At 41.5% G+C, this 17452-nt stretch overlaps 1 protein-coding gene across 2 annotated transcripts in view; it reads left to right on the forward strand.

The window, feature by feature from the left end:
* The window catches only part of LOC124134820 (potassium channel subfamily K member 10-like), a 42492-nt gene extending 29255 nt beyond the window's left edge, over positions 1 to 13237 (forward strand). For both annotated transcript variants that reach the window (XM_046499866.2, XM_048403775.1), the window contains 4 exons: positions 678 to 839; positions 1869 to 2201; positions 11539 to 11711; positions 12825 to 13237. In XM_046499866.2, the coding sequence (XP_046355822.1) occupies positions 678 to 839; positions 1869 to 2201; positions 11539 to 11711; positions 12825 to 12968 (812 nt within the window). In that variant the 3' untranslated portion in view covers positions 12969 to 13237. The remainder of the gene's footprint in view (positions 1 to 677; positions 840 to 1868; positions 2202 to 11538; positions 11712 to 12824) is intronic.
* Positions 13238 to 17452: the final 4215 nt, after the last annotated feature.

Below are 17452 nucleotides of genomic sequence, written 5' to 3' on the forward strand. Positions count from 1 at the left end.
CTGTGTCTGAGTGGGGTATTCATGTTAAACTGCGGCATGGTATCTCAGTGGGGTAGCACTATAAATAGGCATCAGTCCGGATTAGTACAAGCAGCCACACACACACGTGCATGCACGTCGCTATATAAGTGCAATAATCTTGGACGCGACGTTAAACCCAATTTCACCTCACCTCACCTCTGACATGTAACCCACATTCCTTAGTTCCCCGCTCGAAATGCCGAACTGTTGGCATTATATTTGCAACATACCAACCGCAGTTTTGTATCTCGAATGAATGATGTAAGGCGCCATTTCGCGAATATTTACGCAATTTTCCGAATGAAACAAATCTAGGGGGGATAACTCCAAGTTTGTTTCTGTAGTGTGTTTTTTCGATGAATGGGTAAAATGAAGGAAGTGGATTAATGCCTAACTGTGGTATCCTTACCTTCTTACCGAATCGGACCAAAGCAAGCACGCAGATATATTCGTTGTTCACCGTCCCTCGAGCGGCATGGTTGACGTACCCTCAATGTTAGTTTAGGTTCCCCGACCCGAAGGGCTACATCAGTCCAGGCCCAACACGAGACCTGTGGACAACTTATATTGAATTTTGGGTAATCTGAAGAAATGTTTTAGTCGTCGTTCTTCTAATCAATAATGTTGTCATAAAACGAACTCTGTGTATATTTCAGGCAATAACTCGTGCGTGTCACGAGACGTGCTGCACGAGCTGCTCAAACACGCGAGCCAGGACAAGGAGCTTGTGTCTTACGCCGTTGAAAACCGAACAAACCTCGACAGATGGGACTTCGGGGGAGCTTTCGGCTTTGCTGTTTCTGTAGTAACGACAATAGGTGTGTATACAAGACCAGTCGGGAGTCGGGGGTCGGGGGTCGGGGTGGGCGGGATTACTATACTATAGCCTGATTTTTTTTAAGAAACACCTTGCAACAATACAATTTTTGTGGCAGGCAGTTTCTTCTTTTTTTCAAAGGTCTGAAGCATAATTACTCTTTTCAAGAGTTTTCAGGGACAATATATTTATTTATTAAAATCCCAGCCTCACAACTTGTGAACTTCGTAATGACAAGGAAGAATTGGTGGATTTAAGGACTTCTGATTCTTTATTAACAGGTTTAATCAAATTCATATACCTAGCACACAAGAAACGTATTTATTACTTTTGATATAAAACAAGTAACTAAACATAAACATACTGATATATTATACAAATATTGAACACATTGATATATTGATATCATGATTCCATGGAACTGGAACTGTAACTTACCTCTCTGTAACTTGTATAATAGGCCGATGGCCTCTTTACGGTATAAACTCTCTCATCATCACTTAGTATTCAAAACTTTCAGAAGTGAAGACGTTGAAGACATTGAACTCCATGAGTCAATTCTGTCGTCATTGACACAACAGCTTCTAGATGCTACTTAAATATATCTCCGTGATGAATTCGATACCCGTGAAGATCCGGGTTAGATTAGACCTTCAGCAACCCATGCTTGCCGTAAAAGGCGACTGTGCTTGTCATAACAGGCGACTAACGGGATCGAGTGGTCAGGCTCGCTGACTTGGTTGAAGCATGCCATCGTATCCCATTACGTTGATCGATGTTCATGATATCAATCACTGGATTGTCTGGTTGAGACGCAATTATTCATAAACCGCCGTCATATAGCTTGAAAATTGCTGAGTGCGGCGGTAAACAACAAACATAATTCGATGTGCCACTAACGTAGGGGATTTTACAAGCTGAAGTTTCGCATATACATGTCTCGTGGAGTACAAAACCATCCACCTCGTAAAATGCATGTCGCTCCTACACCAAGCCAGATCAGCTAATAAAGGTGTTATTCGCTCACTAGGTTTCGGCAACATGTCTCCCAGTACCATCATTGGGAAGATCGTGTGTGTGTTTTACGCCATCGTCGGGATCCCGGTCACAATGCTGATGCTGAGTGGACTTGGTCAACAACTAGCGGGCCTGTCCAACAAGGTGAACCAGCTGAAGCTGTGCTCACAGAAGCCTGTGGTCAACAAGGTCCTCAACATGGTCCTCATCATCGTGCTGGGGCTAGCGCTCATGTTCGGACTGCCTTCCTTTGTGTTTCATATCGTGGAGGGATGGGACATCATGGAAGCGCTCTACTTCTGTTTCACCACGCTCAGTACTATAGGATTTGGAGACTATATTATCGGTAAGTTGGAGCGTTCAGAAGGAGTTAGGGAGGTAGTCCAGTTTCCACCCATGCCGAAATTGGCTGGATTAACGAGTCTATGCATAGTCCAATCAAATATCGCGTAACGAAATCAACATCCGGTTCGTAAACTGCCGTGATTTCGGTCGATTACAAAGCATGTGTACCGTCAACAGATATTTTCCAAGTCTTTTCATGTTTTTAATGAAGGTGCTGGCGTGATTTGATGCACTTAGCGCAGTAAGACCCGTTTTATTGCAATACAAATCTTAATTATCGATCAGTGAGTCTTCGTACCCGCGTGAACGAAAATATTATGTCCCACCCCCATCCTATCATTCAGTGTTGGTTATACTAGCATTTCATTTTAAACATGACAGTGAAATTGCTAGATTTGTTTTTGAAATGCGTATGGTGAAATACCCCATGCAATTAACTATGTTCTTGAGTCTACTGTAGTCACCGCTACGTCTTTGAAAAACAACAGGACATCAATGTAGAACACAATTCTTATCCATTCGTCACCACTCTACCCTTTCCGTAACCTGCAAGAAGACTCGTCCCCCTATCGATGAATGTTATGTGCGAAAATACGACAAACCAATCAAAATGCGCATATGATTTCAAGTTCTTCGTCAAAGAATCCCTCAGAAATAATTTTTGATTTTACATATATCATCTAAAAATATACCCAAGACACAGTTAAATGTGTTCTATCATACTGTATAATTTCGCATGTTCCGATGTGCTTTAAATTGCATCTAAAATACATATAATATATGGGGAAATATATGTGAACCATTACGCAACGAGTTGACAATTGTGTTGGGTATGCCCGTTTGCGCTAAGACGGAACCCGGTCGCAAAAATGGCCACGAGAGAGGCAGGAGTCGCTATTCGGCTTGTCCCGGAATAACACAAGTTGGTCACGAATGAATTCTTATCTTCCCCAAATGTCCCTGACCCGGTTGATTGTTAAACATGAGATAGACACAAGCTTTACACTCTGTTTACCAGTTTAGTTAAAGATAATTAATTCAGAGTCAATTTCCACTCTTAAACACCACAACACATACCATTGTCTCTATGTACAGTTCACGCCACAAGACACACACCTGCAGGTGGGTTTGATCTTGATTCTATGTGAGGACTGCCCCAAGCATCTGGTCGACAAATACAGTCATCACTTATTGATGCTCAAATAACCTGGTCTTTGATCACGTCCCAGTGGGCGAGGGTGTGGACAACGTTGTTGTCGTGTTAAACAATGGCTACATCCAGATCTGACGAGTCACAGAGTGCGGCGACTCAGTCTTGTGAAGCTCTTATTTTTCACATAGATCTTTATGTGTCATGCAAGAAGAAGCTGGTGTCAGTTGTACCATGTCCGTTACTGTCAGTGGCTGTATTGATCAAAATGCCATGACCTGATATAGGCCTCAGTGAGGGTGCCAACCCCAACCCGCTAGGCATGCGGCATTCCATTTAATTTTTGTTGGTGTACCGGCCATAAAATTTCCGAGTCCCGTGATGGGATTCGAACCACGGACCTTCTGATCCGAGGTCGGACGCCTTGTCCACATGACCAAAGAGGTTAACCCTCTGTGGGACGACTCCACGCCCTGTTACATTGGCATCCAATTTAAGAACTCTCTAGTCATGTCAGTGTACACTGCTGGTACAAGTAAATTAAACTGGAATCTTCAGATAGAATGCATAAACATGCATGCCCATAAGCTCAGGGCTAAATATTTCATTGATTTGTCAGTGTTTGAAAGAAATAAAAGACAAAAAATACATTCGTTATAGTGCAAACAATTTCAATACATTTCTTTTTTTTAAAAATAACTTCATTGATCTAAACTACCTAATCGTTTCTATATGTTTCCAAAGTGTACTGAAATTCTATCTCCTTTGTCTGTGTAATGTATACAGCAAACATTCGGGGTGTCACCTCTATTCATAAGCCCCCTTCGGGCAGGACCCTTAACCTCCGGCGCTATCTGTAAATGTCAGTTAACACCTCCTTACGTCGCCGAACTTACGTAGCTACATGACGTCGGTCACTCACCTTGACCCCCATATACAAAACCTGACTGACTGGTCAATCAGGGAGACGTCCCTGAACACCGACAGAAGCGGCCGGATTGTACGGCTAGTCACCAACGACTACGTCGACGATGAAGAATCGCCGTCCGACTTCCTGCTGTGTGTAAATGGCAGAACGGGTCTGCGCACCGGAACAATGACCACTCGGTCCCGGTGTGTCACGTGATTACTATCATATACCTTTCGACCATTGTTCCTCATCAACAATTAACATCGCTGTTGTCTTCTAAAACATAAAAACCCTGAGTTTCGTCTTCCGTCGGCCCACAAAGCTTCAAACATCCGAGGGCAAAACCTATGCCTTTGGACACATCTATACAATGAAATATTGGCATCCACGTACCAGATACACATTTTATGGCAACTAGAGTACTGCACTGTGGCACCCGGAATACCAATTAACAGGGCTCGGCACCCGGCGTACCGATTTGGTTGGTTGGTTGGTTTGTTGTTTAACGCCGCACTCAGCAATATTCCAGCTATATGACGGCGGTCTGTAAATAATCGAGTCTGGACCAGACAATCCAGTGATTGACATCATGAGCATCGATCCATGCAATTGAGATCGATGACATGCATCAACCAAGTCAGCGAGCCTGACCACCCGATCCCGTTAGTCGCCTTTTACGACAAGCATAGTCACCTTTTACGGCAAGCATGGGTTGCTGAAGGCCTATTCTACCCCGGAATCTTCACGGGTCCCGGCGTACCGAAAGAGGGTTGGCACCCTCATTAATGAATGATATTAAACAAATGTATCCCGTGCGCCCCACTTATACATCGCCCTCCTCTTCCTGACGTTTGCCAGCATGGCGTCTTCTCTCAAAGGAATTTAGGGGTGGTCGGGTAACCTAGTGGTTAAAGCTTTCGCTCGTCACACCAAGTCCCGGGTTCGATTCCCGACATGGGTCCAATGTGTGAAGCCCGTTTCTGGTGACCCCGCCGTGATATTGCTGGATTATTGCTAAAAGCGGCGTAAAGCCATATTAACTCAAAGGAATTTGTATTAAAAATGACACAGTACTTTTCAAAAGACTGAATGACACGAGGGATTACTTCAACTTTCCTTTTATGTCGAACAATATTCCAATAGCTTTAGCCTTTGGTGTCTATTCACAGCTTTTGAGGTAACTCAAGAAAGCTCTTTCTTCGAAGATTTCAAAGAACGCCATACGACTCTTACAACAATCAAGGCTAAAGTATAGCTTCCAAAAGCGTTGTGGAGGAGGTCAATGACAAACACGATGTCTGATGCAATTCCCTGTTTTGACTTGTACAATGTTTCAGTGAACACTTGATTTGCTTTACTAATGATTATTGAAATGTTTTGTTGCTTATATTTACGTTTGAGAACATATGGAACAACATCTTTGATATATAATGTGAATCCCTTTATCTCACCTGTATGAAATGCTGCCGGATACAAATGTGACAAATAATATAAAAATCCTGTAAAAACAACCGATAATCGCTCTACTGCAGACACAACATGTAAATAAAACAGACAAATCCATTTCAATAATCAAAAGAAATATCTGCCAAAATCGAGACCATTGTACGATTCCGACCATGCCATGTGCATGTGTTTCTGGATCACTATCAAATAGTTATGATACCAGGTGTTCGCGAAAAGGTGAGCGTATCCTGCCCCACGAGCGGCACCTGTCACAAACACATGGAGGGGGAAGTGAATTGTTCCCTTGAAAAAACGGGAACATGTGGTATACGTCAAACTATGGAATAACATCCGACACCATTCTTGTCACTGACGCGTCAAATTTAGACAAGAATTACAGTGGACATGTTTAGTGTGTCAAACCTGATGCAAATTTATCGTTACTCTCACACTTTCCTCACATTTAGTGTAATATATATTAACACACAACCGCCTGTAATCGGATGATGGCTTTAGATCGGCGGCGCATTATGCAGGATGATGTTGTACCGTAAATCCCAATGAACTTTATATTTTAAGCTGTTGAATAGAACGAAAAAACACATATCCAAGTTGACTAGAGTATCATCACTACTACCGTGCATTATTCATGCAGTAAGTGAGCCGCCGCACTTAACTAATTGTTGATGCCCGCTCTTAATGAAATTATGATAAAAGCATTTAAAAATCATGGTTTGGTGTATTATATTGATTTCTTGAGCGACTTTTGGTGGTTTTTGTAAATGCTATTACTCATGCTGAATACTACCCATTACGGTACGGTACATGTGCTACTTGTAAGTGATATTAAATTATCATCTAATTTTTCATGAACGTAAAGTTATTTTGGGCCACTGGTCCTTCCTTTATTCTGTACTTCAGCATGTATTTATTCTCGGTATCCCGTGTATTGTACAGTAAACTACGTTTATAACGAACACGCTTATAACGAACTGACGGATATAACGAACCTCCCTTTTGTCCCGACTATTTGCTGTCGTTATGCTGTATATATGCTTATAACGAACTACGGTTATAACGAACTAAACTTAGTGGTCCCTTTGAGTTCGTTATAACCGTAGTTTACTGTATGACCATTCTGTTATGATAAATGGTGTGGACCCATAAAATCTAATTATAGTTAGGTGACCTACAGAGTTACACATTCTTGATGTCAGCCGCCGTGATATTGCTGGAATATTTCTTAATGCGGCGTAAAACCATATTCACGCTCTCACGATAAAACATTCTTATTCCCAGACGTAACAATGGAATACTGTAAGGGACATTCTCGCGATCTCGACCTTTGGAAACGAGTTAAATATGCCCAAAACACGAGAATGTCCCTTACAGTATTCCAGACGTAACCGACACCACTGGGGTAGCCTAGTGGTTAAAGCGTTCGGTCGTCACGCCTGGGTTTGATTGCACACACGGGTACAATATGTGAAGCCCCACAGTGATATTGCTTGACTGTTGCTCAAATACGTACAATCCATATTCTTTCATTCTCACATGACTTCACTGACCTTGAGCTGACAGAGTCCACGTGTTGGATGTCATGGATATTATAGGCTATGGTTTCACGGTATGCCATTCAGGTTATAGACAGGATTACACCAAATATCCGGCTTATATTGGCCTAGGGTTGAAATAACAGCATGGATTTTACAGACCTCGACTTCACAAATACCGCTGGGTTCGACGTTTTCCATGGGGTTTTATTCACGTGTGTGTGTGTGTGTGTGTGTGTGTGTGTGTGTGTGTGTGCGTTCGTGCCTGCGTGCGTTTGTGGCTCTATAATGCTAGTCCACTGACACCGTATACCGACACCGAGCCGACCAGTCCATCCCCTTATGCCGAGGACCCGTGAAGATTCCGGGGTAGAATAGGTCTTCAGCAACCCATGCTTGCCGTAAAAGGTGACTTTGCTTGTCGTAAAAGGCGACTAACGGGATCGGGTGGTCAGGCTCGCTGACTTGATTGATGCATGTCATCGATCCAAAATTGCGTGGATCGATGCTCATGATGTTAATCACATGATTGTCTGGTCCAGACTCGATTATTTACAGACCGCCGTCATATAGCTGGAATATTGCTGAGTGCGGCGTTAAACAACAAACCAACCAACCAACCTTATGCCGAGCGCCAGGCAGGGTAACAACGGTTTGACGCGGCCAGGGATCGAACCACCGACCTATCGCTCTCCGGGCAGAAGCTTTATCCATTAGACCACGGAGGCGGTCAGCACACCATTTAGAAGTATATGTAAATAAAATATTAAAAAAATAAAAGTGCGAAACCCTTTCCATAATCATATGAAAGCTGTGCAAAGAACAGAGTCTACTGTACGATTTCGACTATATTACTAGCATGTGTTTATGAATCACTTTAAAAAAGTGATGATACCAGGTGTTCGCGAAAAAATGAGCGTTTCATGCCCAACCGGCGGCAACCATCACACAAACATAACACGTGGAAAGGCAGGTCAATTGTTCACCTGGAAAACACTGGAACGTAGCATATGGGGCGGTGGGGGAGCCTAGTGGTTAAAGCGTTCGCTCGACCCGGGTTCGATTCCCGACATGGGTACAATGTGTGATGCCCATTTCTGGTGTCCCCCGCCGTGATATTGCTGGAATATTGCTAAAAGCGGCGTAAAACCATACTCACTCACTCACTCACATAGCATATGGTGCGAGTCAACTTTGGGAGTTGCATCCTGTATAACTGTTGTCACTGATGCGTCAAATTTGGAAATGTGGACCCCAAATGCTGGAGCTACAGGACTGATGCTGAACATAAGGGGAAAGTTGACCGCTGGACAGTTGAAGTCATCCCTCTTGTCACACAGTCTTGTGGACAGTTTTGTGTCACTATGTTTTCTTGTTTGTTTGTTGTTTAACGCCGCACTCAGCAATATTCCAGCTATATGACGGCGGTCTGTAAATAATCGAGTCTGGACCAGATAATCCAGTGATTGATAACATGAGCATCGATCCACGAAATTGGGATCGATGACATTCATCAACCAAGTCAGCGAGCCTGACCACCCGATCCCGTTAGTCGCCTTTTACGACAAGCATAGTCGCCTTTTACGCCAAGCATGGGTTGCTTAAGACCTATTCTATCCCGGATCTTCACGGGCCTGTGCCACTATGAATCTTCATGCATTTATCTAAATATGAAACACTGGTCTCTTATATTTCTAGTTTATTTGGGTAAAGCAGTTGGTGGTAATTGGCTATTTGACCATTAGTTAACAGATCATCAATATTCATCAAGCTTAAGTCGAGGTTCTAAAGGAAATGGGTTTTTTCTGAGGAAACAATGTTGTCCACTACGCTACGTTCATCGTGTGGAAAATACGTATATAGCGTTTTCTTTTCTTATATAAGACAGCTACGCGATAAATCGCAAAGAACAATGAAGAACGAAGCGTGGTTTATTTCGAGATGAGACATTATTCTATCCCGACGTCGTTTCTTGAGATTCGAACATGCCCTTGCAACTTGATGACGTCATATATTGGACGACGTAATTGTTGTGAGGGGAGTGTCTAGTGAGTTGTTCCCCATAGGTGTATTTGGGCAACGCAGATGAACGCGACGGCCGAACCACTGCATCCAAAAGCGGAAGAGATATCACAATCGGTATTGGTTGAAAAGATACAGATAATCGATCGCGACGTGAGGAATATGCGGGAAATACCTGTGCATAAAATGAACTTGTCCAACATTGTCGAGGTCGGATTGTTTTCAGGGAGTCATCATTATTTAAATACGGATAAATAATTTTACATCGGCTGAACAATATTTTGATATCTTATATAAGAAATATCGTCGTTTATTTCTAACATAAAGCACCGAATAATTAATAAACCTCACTTCTCAGAATAGGCAAGAATGCAGTATACCAGACACCTTCCGCCATTCTCAATAACGGTTTCTAAGTTTTTCAGACGCCATTTTGTCGCGTCTCTAAAATAACAAGGGGTTTAGGGCGCAGGAACTCGTTATTGGTCAGTAAATGTAAATATATACCTCTTTTATATAGAGGGTATTGTTTCCTGACTAATGACGGGTTCCTGTGGTTTTTAGGGGCCTGTCCTTCCACACAACGGTTTGAATTAAATGCTTTCGTAAGTAAATGTATTGTTTAATTACCAAAATAGATATAAAATACAACGTGGCTCCGCCGGATGTCACTGATGAGGATATCGCACTCCATAACGGAACTTGTATTTTCGAGTACTGTTTCGATGTTGCTGTCCAATATTCTACGTTAATGCATGGCTTTGATATTCATTGTCAAGTTTTAATCATATTAAACCATACATATGCAAGCGGGATATTTTTTCTGCTTATTTTAACCTTTATCGCCCTATTTTCATATAGTGGTGCTGTCGCAAGCGGCTTTATTTCTAGCATCAAACAAACATGGCGGACAGGTGTATAATGCATATGTACCTTCGAATAATTTTTATTTTATTTTGTCAAACTATTTCTAATGTTTGGGAATGAAAGCGTGACGAAAATCGCATTTGTTGATGTTGATCGGTTTCTAATTTAAAAACGAAACAAATCGTAATGAGGTGGAGTTTGTTAGTTGTTATGGTTACTATAATGTTATCGTAACTGCTGCACTCGAGCATAATGTCCTGGGAATAAAGTTTTTTTAAAGTGATTTATTCTCATAAAGGATTTTGCGATATTGATATAACAAGGCTTGTAATGTTCATTAACCATTCTTATTCCCTCCGGCCTGTGTACATTGATTATAATTGACAGGAATCAGCATCAAATCTCCTGGCCTTTCCATTTATGTCGAGCAATAGTCCAGGGCCCACTTGCACAAAGCGATCTTAGCGCTAAGATGATCGTAACTCCCATACTTTTACATAGGCTTACAATAGTTGTAGCGCTAAGATCGCTTTGTGCAAGTGGACTCAGTAGTTTCAGCCTTTAGGTGTTTACATTTGACAAATTTTGAGGTGAAATCGAGCATATTCTTCCCACGAAGATTTTACAAGGAGTCAAAGAGTCTCATACGACTCTTGCCAAAAGTTGTTTGATCAGGGTTACAGCATTCGTGGCCTTAGTGAAGCTTCCAAGAAATGGCATGGTCTCATTTTCAAATTTGACTCATCAGTGACAAGAATGCTGTCCGATGCAATTCCCTATTTTGACTTATACCATATGTTCCCGGTTTTGTTGTTGAGATGAACAGTTGACTTGCCTTCGCATGTGTTTGTCATGATTACCACCGGTGGGTCATGATACGTTCACCTTTTCGCGAACACCTGGTATCATCACTATTTGAGTGATTCATGAACACACGCTTATAGCCGGAATCGTACCGCGGAGTAATTGTGATTATGACTCCCCCTTTCGATGAATGTTATGTACGAAAATGCGACAAACCAATCAGAATGCGCGTATGATTTCAAGTTCTTCATCAAAGAATCCCTCAGAAATAATTTTTTATTTTACAAATGTCTTGCATCAAAAAATATACCAAGACACAGTTAATTGTGTTCAATCATACTGTATAATTCCGCATGTCCAGCTGAGCTTTAAATTGCATCTGAAATATGTATGATATATGGGGAAATATATGTGAACTCAGACCAGGGCCCACTTGCACAAGGCGATCTTAGCGCTAAGACTATCGTAAGCCTATGTTAAAGTATGGGAGTTACAATCATCTTGGCACTAAGATCGCTTTGTGCAAGTGGGCCCAGGTGTGAAAGTAATGATCATGTACTCACATTGCATATTTTCCCCAATTCAGGTATTCACGAGAAGAAGATATCGGCAGGCCCAGCCCGTGATGCGTATGAGATTGCGGCGTATGTTTGGATCCTTCTTGGGTTGTCCTATCTGTCTCTGGTCATCAAGTACATCACAGACGTGCTGGTTCAGAACGCCTCAAAGATGGAGAGAAAAACACTAAAGAGATTTGAAGTAAGTTGGGCATTTTTTGCTTGTTTTAGTTATCAACGAAAATACACAAAACATTTTTTTCTTGTTTTTTTTCCTATCTTGTAAAATTTCTGTTATGAAAAAACTCCAACTAGATCAACAAGAAAAGGGAAGTAACTCTTCGATTTGACGTGACTTGAAATTTGAGGTTAGTAAATTCCACGTGTTTTTTTGGAACAAATTCATGTTTTCAATTGTATAAAATTTTAATTTCGACCAAGTACTCATTTCTTTTCGGGTTTTTTAAATTTCGCAGACGGTATAAGACAAAAAGTGTGTTCGTGTTAGTTCAAACCCTACAAGCCAGACAAGCAAACAGATTCAATAGTTTAGTACACAAATGTTTTATAGTTAATTATGTGCGACTACCGTTTTGTTGTTAGATTTCTTGTTAATGCAGGACCACATGCTTAATACCAATGCCAGTTTTAGATGAAAATATTGATGTGAAGCATATTTCTTGAAGTACTTTTCTCATACTTAAGGACAATGTTATTCATCTTCCAGGTGGAAGGATGTTACACCTTGTACTTACGGACATAACATACTGTCTTTTGGTCCCTGTCATTTGCTGTATATATCCTATATATATGCCTATAATGAAGTACCATTATAACGAACTAAAATTAGTGGTGCCCTTGAATTCGTTGTAACCGTAGTTTACTGTAATTCAGATATGTAGTTTTCTGGGACTAGCAGTGATTAATAATAACATAAATATGAATACGAAAAGGCGAACGGGCTGTTTTATCATGTCTTGTCCATACATTACTGTATATATATCTCTTTGAGATTTTAGTCGGGTGAACTAAAATAGAGACATGTGGACAGTCGATTTTCATGTATACGCTTTTGTGTCATGATTACTTCAATTTCCACGTTGCGTATCAAAATTGCATTTATGTATATACAAAGGAAATTAAACCTTGATCGTCGTGGGGTATTGCTAACTCACTACCTCACTAATACTCACACAGTTTCGATCCTATTTGTTTTATCGTTTATTAGCAATTATCAGGGAAAATAGGTTGTTCCTCATAGATTAAACAAAATACACCAGACCCTTGTCTTCAGTTATTTTCCATTTGCTTTCAGAATGAGATTGGTCGCTTGGACGAACTTAAGAATGGCGTGGTACCAAATTTGAGAAAAAATAAACTCTCCAAGTCTAATAGTACGAACAGCGTGAGTACTGCGCACGACAAGAATGTCCAGCTTGTCAGTATTAACCATTTGTAATGTCCATCTTCATCACTGGACTTTCAGTGTTCATGACACGACTACCACCGCAAACAACTTTAGACGGCCTTCAGTTTTTGACATCTGTATCAAACATTAAATACGTCATGTCAGCGTTTGATCTGATCGGAACAACAACTTTAGACCTCATTGTGTCATAAGTCATCTGTATGAACCATCTATGATATCATACCAATGTTTGAGCTGATCGGAACAACAAGAAGTATGAACCATCTATAACATCATACCAGTGTTTGAGCTGACCGGGACAACAACTTTAGACGTCCTTAAATCTTATGACATACGTCCTTAAATCTTATGGCATCTGTATAAACCATCTATAATATCATACCAGTGTTTTAACTTATCGGAACAACAAGTTTGGACGTCCTGAAGTCATATGGCATCTAACTGAACCATCTATAGCATCATACCAGCGTTTGAGCTGATCGGAACAACAAGTTTGGACGTCCTGAAGTCATACGGTATCTGACTGAACCATCTATAACATCATACCAATGTCTGAGCTGATCGGGACAACATATTTAGACGTCCTTAAATCTTATGGCATCTGTATGAACCATCTATAACATCATGCCAGTGTCTGAGCTGATCGGGACAACATATTTAGACGTCCTTAAATCTTATGGCATCTAACTGAACCATCTATAACATCATACCAGCGTTTGAGCTGATCGGAACAACAAGTTTGGACGTCCTGAAGTCTTATGGTATCTGACTGAACCATCTATAACATCATACCAATGTCTGAGCTGATCGGGACAACATATTTAGACGTCCTTAAATCTTATGGCATCTGTATGAACCATCTATAAAATCATACCAGTGTTTTAGCTTATCGGAACAACAAGTTTTGGCGTCCTGAAGTCATATGGCATCTAACTGAACCATATATAGCATCATACCAGCGTTTGAGCTGATCGGAACAACAAGTTTGGACGTCCTAAGGTCATATGGTATCTGACTGAACCATCTATAACATCATACCAATGTCTGAGCTGATCGGGACAACATATTTAGACGTCCTTAAATCTTATGTCATCTGTATGAACCATCTATAACATCATACCAGTGTTTTAACTTATCGGAACAACAAGTTTTGGCGTCCTGAAGTCATATGGCATCTAACTGAACCATCTATAAGATCATACCAGCGTTTGAGCTGATCGGGACAACAACTTTGGACGTCCATGTGTCATGTGACATTTTTATCAGGCATTTATATCATGATGCCAGCATTTTAGTTGATCAGAACACAACCACCACCACCACCAACACCACCACCACCACCACCAACAACAACAACAACAACAACAACAACAAACACAACATTTAACATCCTTTTGTTTGATTTCAAACATTAATAACCTGAAACAGCGTTGTAGCTTCCGAAACAACATCAGTATGTGCTCTTATGGTCAAGGCCATATGTATAAAACTCTAAATCAACGTTTTAACTGAACGAAACAACAACAAAAGGAAACAAACGTTACATGTCCTTGCAATATGTGTTATGAGACATCTGGTCATGTGTTGTATCAAAAACGTTAGAGGTGATCGAAGCTAAGGGAGATAACTCTGAGGAAATCTTACTCTTACTCAGTGGTACTCCTACACATGAGTGAGTACGAGGCTGCAGTAGTTGGTGGATTCACGTGCCTTTGTCAATTTGCTCAGTGAGATCAGATTACAGAAGCACTTTTTAACAAACAAGGTTCACCACACCTTAGTGATTCAGCGTCCTATTCAAGCACTTCGCGTTTGCCTTGTTTTAATTTCCACTTCTACGAAAATGTCAGTACAGTCAGACCAGGATATGAACGAAGCTGGATATAGCGATGTAACGATCAACCCAATACCACATCCCACTTCGGATATAACGAACGGAACACTTAGGTACTCGATATATCCGGAGTTAATGTACACTGGGCTGATTTCATTGTCATGATATAAATGGGATACTGTTAAGGTTGACATTAATACCAGTTTACCAACTCTTTGTGCGCCATGAGTGGACACGTGGTGTACCAAATGTGAGTGGTCTGGTTGATGTTTGGAATAAACAGATAGGGAGTTCTTATACAGAAAAACCCACAATTCTGTGTACAGTGCCTTCAGTGAATAATGTATCGTGTTTTTTGTATTAAGCATAAAATACCAAGTATCACCTTTCATTATGTGGCACAAGACACACATAACACCTCAAGACTGGTGATGTTGATTACTTGACTGCGCAGTTTGTCGACACTCGCCTTTCCGGAACCGCCACGGAATTACCCGAGTGTTCACGAATGAGTTCTTTATATGTGAAATAACAATGACGGATAACTTTGTTTCAGTCAAACAAAGAAAGCATTTGTTTGATTGGACGCTCATTTAGATGAAACAGAGTTGATATACTTTCTTGACAGTATACTTATGATTATTTCTATAATTACTGTTACCATCATCATGTCAGTTAACGTCAATTTCGGATTATTATTATTATTATTATTATTATTATTATTATTATTTACAGATTAAAATACAAAATGCAGCAAAAAGCGTTTCAGTGATCTTGGCACAGTCAGGGTGCTTAGGCTCATCATCAGCTCAGGGTCCTTGCCCCCTCTACACGCAGCCCAGACAGCGAATGGGACTTCTCCCAGGAAGCGCTGCGTAGTCAAACCCACCCAGAACCTTTCGGAGAACATGAAGACTCCCCAACACTGCAGCCTTCTGCATTACCCAGATTGTCAGAAGGGCTGTATTCCTGGTAGCAAACTCGGGTACTCTCCAAATGTCAGTCAACAGATTGGGAGGTACCAAACCTAAGGCACCGAGAACAATGGGAAGTCGGACAACTTGGTAATTGGGATGGAAGCGTGACATTTCGAAAGCGAGGTCTGCATGTTTGCCGTGTTTTTCCTCAATCTTGTCAATCACACAAGTGTCAAAGGGGACAGAAACCTGTTGTTGTTGTTGTTTTTGTTGTTGTTGTTGTTGTTGTTATTATTATTATTATTATTTAGAAGGTTCTGCTTCAAACCATGTTCACCACATGACACCTTGTGTAACTATGACGTCTCTATACTAAAATCGGCTACCTACTGTTTGTTGTGTAAAAATCAATTGCGGACTGGCGCGGTACCAACTTTAAGACGAGGATCGATGTATAATAAGGACCCTCATGGGCCGACGATTTATGGATCATAAAAGAAATAAGTAAAACTTTAATATAACTTCCTTGTTTTGATTTATTTCAATCCGAACAGAAATTCAGATTCATATGAATATAGAAATAGTACAGCAAGAAGGGGAGCACAAGTCAAAACGATGTTATCTATGAGGAAATCCGGGGACACGGGTGGCCCAGTTGTCTAAGGCGCCGCAATTCGCTGTGCAGAGTTGCATTCTTTGGGCACGCCAGAAACCTATGATTGTGGGTTCGAATCCAGGTTAGCCCCGATAATCGTGGATTTCGCCGAATTGGTAAACGTCTAAGACCTGCATCACTTCGGGCTTTCCTCCCACATTAAGCTGACACGCTGGAATAATTGTATTAATTCCACTTGTCTCAAAAGCTTTCTGAGAACATAAACAAAGTCCTTCCTTGATTGTGTTAAGTATTATGGTTAATCTATATGACAGTGATTGGGTGATACATTTGGGGGACCCTGCAATATCTTTCCCGTTGTACGCATTACATTGAAGCTTTGGAATCCATTCGAAAGAGGAGTAGTCATGTCTTAAGGTTTTTAAGTAAAGCCAAGAGTCGATAGTACTGGTGTGCTGATGCGTGATGTACTGGTGCGTGGTGCACTGATGCGTGAAGTACTGATGCGTGGAGTGGTGCTTGGTGTTATGGTGTGTAGGGCACTGGTGCGTGAAGTACTGATGCATGGTGTACCGGTGCGTGGTGTACTGGTGCATGGTGTACTGGTGAAATGGTGTACTGGTGCGTGGTGAAATGGTGCATGGTGTACTGGTGCGTGGTGAAATGGTGCATGGTGTACTGGTGTGTGGTGAAATGGTGTACTGGTGTGTGGTGAAATGGTGCATGGTGTACTGGTGTGTGGTGAAATGGTGCATGGTGTACTGGTGTGTGGTGAAATGGTGCATGGTGTTCAAGGGTGCGTGGTGTTATGGTGTGTGGTTCACTGATGCGTTGTGCTATGGTGCATGGTGTGCTGGTGCGTGGAGCACTGATGCGTGGTGTACTGTTGCGTGGTATACTGGTGCGTGGTGTTAAGGTGTGTGGTGTACTGATGTGTGGTTTCCTGATGCGTTGTTATGGTGCGAGGTGTACTGATGCGTGGTGTTATGGTGCGAGGTGTACTAATGCGTGGTGTTATGGTGCATGGTATACTGATGCGTGGTGTTATGGTGCATGGTGTACTGATGGGTTGTTTCCTGATGCGTGGTGTTATGCTGCATGGTGTACTGATGCGTGGTGTTATGGTGCGTGGTGTACTGGTGCGTAA

The sequence above is a fragment of the Haliotis rufescens genome, unplaced genomic scaffold (assembly GCF_023055435.1).
Source record: "Haliotis rufescens isolate VD_foot unplaced genomic scaffold, xgHalRufe1.0.p SCAF_3, whole genome shotgun sequence".
Lineage (NCBI taxonomy): Eukaryota > Metazoa > Mollusca > Gastropoda > Lepetellida > Haliotidae > Haliotis > Haliotis rufescens.